At 59.4% G+C, this 6590-nt stretch overlaps 1 protein-coding gene across 1 annotated transcript in view; it reads right to left on the reverse strand.

Moving 5' to 3' along the window:
* Positions 1-2017: 2017 nt before the first annotated feature.
* TMEM235 (transmembrane protein 235) overlaps positions 2018-6590 on the reverse strand; it is a 5415-nt gene continuing 842 nt past the window's right edge. The window contains 4 exon segments of the mRNA XM_021718744.1: positions 2018-2026; positions 2157-2300; positions 2303-2520; positions 6246-6383. Of these exon segments, the coding sequence (XP_021574419.1) occupies positions 2018-2026; positions 2157-2300; positions 2303-2520; positions 6246-6383 (509 nt within the window).

Consider the following 6590-nt stretch of genomic DNA (forward strand, 5'->3'; position numbering starts at 1 on the left):
ATTTATTGTAGAGATGAGGTCTCGCCAAGTTGCTCAGGCAGGTCTTGAACCCGTGGGCTCAGGCAATCCACTTACCTCGGCCTCCCAAAGTGTTGGGATTACAGGCTGAGCCACCGAGCCCAGCAACCACCGGTATGTTTTCTCCAGTGTCCTATCCCCAGAGCCCAAGCCCATCTACAGTGAGAGAGGCCTGGGGTTAAACTCACGTCTCCAGCCTCCCAGAAAACTCCTAAAGGAAGCCTCCTCAACATATGCTATTGGGCCTAGGAGAGGCCCGGAAGCCCTTCCTCCCAAGCTAGGAGGACCTGCCCACAGAGTCTGCCCCAGATCCAATATGGAGGCCTGGGGACGCCTTCCATCCCTATGCTGGCCTAGGAGTAAGAAGCAGGCTTGTGTCTGCAGAAAACATCACTGGATGGGTGCAAACACACATGCACACATGCACACAAGTGGTCCCAGCATGGCTGGCCACACGCATAGCTGGAAACAGTGGTTGTTTGCCCTGCCCTGTTTGTGAGGCATGGACACATATTCCTTTTTTTTTTTTTGAGTTGGAGTCTCACTCTGTAGCCCAGGCTGGAGGGCAGTGGCACCCTCATGGTTACCACAGCCTTGACCTGCTGGGCTCAGGCGATCCTTCCGCCTCAGCCTTCCAAGTAGCCGGAACTACAAGTGTGCACTACCATGCCCAGCTTATTTTTTGATTTATTGTAGAGACGAGGTCTCACCAAGTTGCCCAGGTTGGTCTGGAACCCCTGAGCTCAGGCAGTTCTCTTGCTTCAGCCTCCCAAAGTGCTGGGATTACAGGCTTGAGCCAGTATGTACCACTTATTTTGAAAAGTTCTAAGAAAAAAATAAAAGCCTTTCTCTGCACACAGCACAAATTATTTATTTAAGAACAATTTGGCACAATGTTTCCACATGACATGGTAAAATAAACACAAGGAGGGCGCGAAGGTCCCCTCACCTTACCTCCTTGCTCTTTGTCCTCAGTGGGCCCTGCCAAAATGGTGCCATGATGTCACCCACCACCACCCCCGCCCCAAACCCCAGGAATTGCCTGTATCTTTGAAGCAGTAAAGGGAGACGTGGGGCGGGACAGGGAGAAGAAAGACATTTTGAGAGGCCGGCATCACCCTCCAGCTCAGGTCCCAAGATTCACGTCCCAAATGGGGCTGTCTGGGGCTTCTAAGTGCTGCACGGCTCCTAGGGACCCTTCTCCAGCAGTGCCCCTGACTGTCCACCTGCATCAAAGTGGACACGCCCCAGCCTCACCCCTCCCTTCTGGGACTTCCACCTCTGCCAGTTCAAGGTGCCCTCCAGGGTGCTCACAATCACAGACATTCTCCAGGTTACTGCAGAGGGAAAAGTTCAGGGGTCGGAAGGAGTGGCGGGCTGCCCCTGCACAAGAACAGAAACCCGAGTTCCTGCTCTGCCTGGAAGCTCTGGGTGAAAATTACTCATGGGTTTGCAAGCAAGGGAGAGGGCGGAGCACCCAGACCACTCAGCTCCCACCACCCCTGCAAACTGCAGGGGCACTGGGGCCCTCTCCTCAGCCTCCCTCCCACCAACACCTGCCCTCTGACAGAGTGGGCAGCACAGAGGCCTGGGAGGCCCCCAGTCTTTGAGGGCATCTGGTTCCAGGGGATCTGGGTGGGTCACTCCACCGCTCTGGGCCTCAGTCTCTCCTCTGCAACATGGGGTACACAGTAACCATCCACAGGGACACTGAGAGGCTGGAGAGCGGGTGGGTCTTCAGCTCCAGCATGGTGCCCAGCAGTGGCACTTAACAGACAACTTCTCTCCCCAGAACTGCCCGAGGTCCCTAGGATTGGGGGTCAATGTGGCACAGGGGACTTCTGGGGGATGGACAGACGCAGGCCACACCCTCAAGAGGCACGAGGGGAACCTGAGGCCCCCCACCCATCTCTGCCATTCGATGTATGCCACCTTGGGCCACTTCCTCTTTCTGGGCTGGCTTTTCTCATCTCTGAGAAGTAGTTAAACCAGTCCATTCCTAAAGAGCCTAAAGAGGACAGGAGAGGGTCTCCAAACACCCAGGGAGCCACAGGAAGAGGCAGGATTCTTGGTTCTGTCCCCAGCCCTCTGCCACCCCCAGGGCTCCTTCCCTTCCATGGGCCAGGACCCCGCCAGACCCATGAAAGGGTCTCCCGGCTTCCCGCCAGTAGCCTCTCGAGGGGCTTGGGCTCTGACCACCCATCCCAGGAGACACAAAGGGAAACAACCCTCTCCCCCGCCCTGCCCGCCTGCTGAGGACTCAGACGCCCACAGGGTGGGGGGCGCCTGGCTGCCAGCTCAGGCTGAGGGCCCATGCTGCTGTGAGCAGCAGAGCGCCACTGAGAGCCTCCGAGGCGAGGGAGCCCCAGGCCAGGGCCACGGACCAGCTGAAGCTGACACGGACGCCCTGCACGTGCTGTAGGCCATACTGCCGCACCGTCTCTGTGAAGGCCAAGTTCGAGTAGCTGATGTAGACGCTGACCCCTGCCAGGGTCAGGGCACCTGGGGAAGAGAGGGGACAGATGGCCATTCAGTGTCTGCACAGGCAGGACCTGGCCCAGGTGGTCCTGTGGACACGGCCTCGGGGCCCCTGCCCTCTGGCACCTGGGGCAAAGTGGCAGGCCGCTCACTGCCCTCCCCTGTCCTGGCTAACCTGTCCGGCCCTCAGCCTGGGCCCTCTTCCAGACACCATCTCACCCCTGGGGACTGGGCGGGGCCAGGCGCTGAAGGTGGCACACACTGAATTGGGAATGGGGTTTTGGGAGGCTCCGATTCAGTCCTCAAACCCCAGAGACCCCACTCCACAGAACCCCTGCAAAGAGTACCACCTGTGCTCCCATAACTGTCCCCCCTACATCCTGCATCCTCACTGCCCCAACACACACACACACACATACACACACACACACACACACACACACTGGCCTCTGCTGGGGTGGCAGGTGCTCTGCCCAGAGCTGTCCCTGCCTGCACCTCCAGCTCTCCCTTTCTGCACCTTCAGCTCTCTCTTTCTCCCATCTTCACCTTCCCCGTCTCTGGGGCTGATGTCTGTATCCTCACCTTCCCAGGTCTCTGCTCCCACACCCATCCCTCCCCAAGGGAGGATGCCTGCCTTGGGCCCTTCTCCCCCCTCCCTCTGACTCTCCACGTGGTCAGACCTGTCTTCCATGAAAGACTGGCTTTGCATAGGGTGACGGGCACCAGGTGACCCATCGTCTGGTGGCCCAGGGTCCAGCAAAGAGCTGGCAAAGGCCTCAGCCCACAGGTCTCTGGGACAGTTTCCTGTCCACTGGGCCGGGGGACCAGCTTAGAGCACCAACCCTTGCCCACAGCTGAAGGCGGATGGCTAAGCCTGTCCCTGGTGCCAACTCTAGAGGATGTTGGCCAGAGCGGGTGGCCCTGACTCCCCCACAGACACCTCCTGCATGTGCGTGTCCCCTTGGGGCACTGCCCAGCAAAGAACAGGTGACTGACCCAAGCTGACGTCCAGGACCAGGTTTGAATCTCCCTGGTGCCTGCCAAAGGGACACAGCCCTACGGTCCCATACTGCCTCTCACCTGGTCATCGGCAATTCCACAAAGCAGGGGAGTGGGGTGGGGGGCGAAGGGGAAGATAGGGAGAGAGAGGGAGGAAGAAGGTGGAGGGAAACCAAAGGAGTCACGCACCACCAGCTGTGTGCAGGGCAACAGCAGAAGTCACGGGTTTAATTTTGGAAGGATGTGAAGCTGAATTCAATGAAGCAGGGTCTGGGGAAGTAGGAGTGGGGGAGGTCAGCCCCCAGCAGCAGGACCTGGGTGGCAGCGGGTGTCTGTCTCCGCCTTGGGCACTTCCCTCAGCTGCAGCCCAAGGCTCTGCTCCCCCACCAGCCGCCCACCACCTGAGTCCTCTCCAGACACCAGCTGCCTCTGACCAGCCAGAGCGGGGTTAAAAACAAGCTCCTGCCAGGCTCGGTGGCTCAGCCTGTAATCCCACGTCTTTGGGAGGCTGAAGTGAGTGGATTGTCTGAGCACGCGGGTTCGAGACCCGCCTGGGCAGCGAGACCTCATCTCTACAATAAATCAAAAAATCAGCCGGGTGTGGTAGCACATGCCTGTAATTCCGGCTACTCGGAAGGCTGAGGCGGAAGGATCGCCGGAGCCCAGCAGGTCAAAGCTGCGGTGGCCGGGAGGGGCCGCTTCACTCCAGTCTGGGGGACAGAGTGAGACTCCAATTCAAAAAAAAAAGAAAAACAAGCTCCCATGCTGGGACTCCACCTGGAGCCCCACCCGACTGTCCCTGATGATGGGGTCCACTGCAGACCTCCTATCTGTCCCGTTGTCCCCCGATAATCATGTCTCAGGGAAGGGCATCCCAACCTTTCCTGTACCCCACTTCTCCCTACCCCCATTCCAGTGCTAATGCAAGGGAAGGGTGGGGTAGTCCTGGGCAGGTGTCCTTGGTGACATCCCTGTCTCAGCCCCGTGTGCTGCGGCCCACAGCTGACCCTTAGTCCTGTAGGCTGAGAGCTGGGGCCTTGCTGTGTCTATCCTCCCCACCTGAACCACCTGGGTGACCCCTGGGAGCAGGCTGTGAGTGATCCTGTCCCACGGGGAACCCGTGGTGACAGGGAAGTGGTGGCAGCAAGACTGGAGCGTGAGTGAGGGGAGCTGGTGGAATGTTCTTCAAACCTCAGACCCCCGCCTCCCCTTGTAACTTCTCTGGCCTCTGCCTGGGAGGCTGGAGCTGAGGGGGATGCCCCCCAGGAGCTGTCCCCAGACCCCCATCTCCTGGCCAGTGCCTTCACTCCCTGCACAATGCGAGCTTCACGTCACTGTGAGGTCTCCTGGTTACGATCCCAACCCAATTACTCCTGTCTCTGGTTTCCAAAGTTCCTCTTAACTGGATTTTGAACACTCTCTGATGGTCTCCAGAGAGTCAGACTCAGAGTTGACTTTTTTTTTTTTTTTTTTGAGTTGGAGTCTTACTCTGTCGCCCAGACTGGAGTGCAGTGGCCGCTCCTGGCCACTGCAGCCTCAACCTGCTGGGCTCCGGCGATCCTTCTGCCTCAGCCTTCCGAGTAGCCGGAATTCCAGGCGCGCACTACCACGCCCGGCTGATTTTTGATTTATTGTAGAGGTCTCGCCAAGTTGCCCAGGCGGGTCTCAAACCGCGGGCTCAGGCAATCCTACTCACCTCAGCCTCCCAAGGCGTGGGACTACAGGCTGAGCCACCAAGCCCGGCTCAGAGTTGACATTTTGATTCCTCCTGATTTCATCGTCTACAGGAGACCTTGACTTCAGAGTTAGTCTCATGCAGCCTGGGACCAAAACCACGGCCACTGGTTTCCCCACTCTCAGCTCCAGTCGGAACCAAGCCCCTCCTGACACAGGCCTCCCAAAGCATCCAGGGAAGCAGGCCTGCCTGGGAGAGCACCCATCCCCAAGTGGCCTGGTCCTCTAGACAGCAGAGCTGGCCTGAGACACTGGCCTCAGCTCAGGCCTGGTCCCAGATGGCAATGGCCACTGAGGACTCACCCTCAGGAGCCCCCAGCCCACCCTCGGCAGCAGCCAGCCTTGGGCAGTTATGGGGGGTTGGGAAGGCTGCCCAAAGGCAGTGAAGGGGCCCCCAGGATCTTGGCAGTCCTCAGACCTCTGTGAGCTCAGATTTCTCACCTGTGAGGTGGGACCGAGGAGCCCAGGGGGTACACTTGGCCCTGTACCTGGTACATACATAGTCAGTGCCAGATCATGTCACTGATGGAGCATACAGTTACAGTCTGGGCCCGGGCTGGGGGCAATGCTGAGGACCCTGATGCCCTGTCTCACCCTCCCTGACCCCTGGCTCTGCCTCGTCTGTGCCAAACCCCTGCCCGCTTGGCACTTCCCACAAGGACAGACAGGGAAGGAAAAGGCAGCTGTGGGGGACCAGTCCTGTGTACCCCAGCATGACCTGAGCCAGCAGAACAGGTTCTGGGGCTGCCTGGAAAATTCCCCACATCCCCAACACCAAGAAACTCGAACCCTGATGCTCCTCCCTGTCCCAGCCTCTGACCCCATAACCAGAAGCCCTGCCCCTCCCTACAAAGGCTCCAGGGCCACCCAGGGCAGCTTCTAGGGCTGCAGGGGGACCCAGGTGGGCCCAGGCTCAGCACCGGCCTAGAGGGGAACAGGAGAGGCGGCACTCCCCTTCCAGAACCCGTGGTCCCATTTCCACCTTCGGAGCTGACTCCCCGAGAGCCCAGACTCACCCCCCAGCAGGAAGTAGCAGCCAGTGAAGAGAAGCAGAGGCGCGCTCTGGGCCAGGGAGCTGAGCAGCCCACAGACCCAACCGCACACAAGCAGGACCAGGCTCAGGGGTAGGACCACCATGACGGCTCGGTGTAGTGCTGTGGGAAAGGGGACTCAGGAGCAGCCAACCTGGGGACCCCACCCCACTGGAAGGTCGAGGTGAGCGCTGTGTGCCAGGAGGACAGTGACATCCTGTTCCACCTTCTCAGGACATGCTGATGGCCGTCCTCATGGGAATCGGGGACCCTCCCAGCCACCACCTCTCATCCCAGCACAGGCTTCCTGAGGCCAGGGGGAGGGAGGCT

This window comes from Carlito syrichta, unplaced genomic scaffold, assembly GCF_000164805.1.
Source record: "Carlito syrichta isolate Samal-C Ts95f unplaced genomic scaffold, Tarsius_syrichta-2.0.1 Scaffold313381, whole genome shotgun sequence".
NCBI classification, from domain to species: Eukaryota; Metazoa; Chordata; class Mammalia; order Primates; family Tarsiidae; genus Carlito; species Carlito syrichta.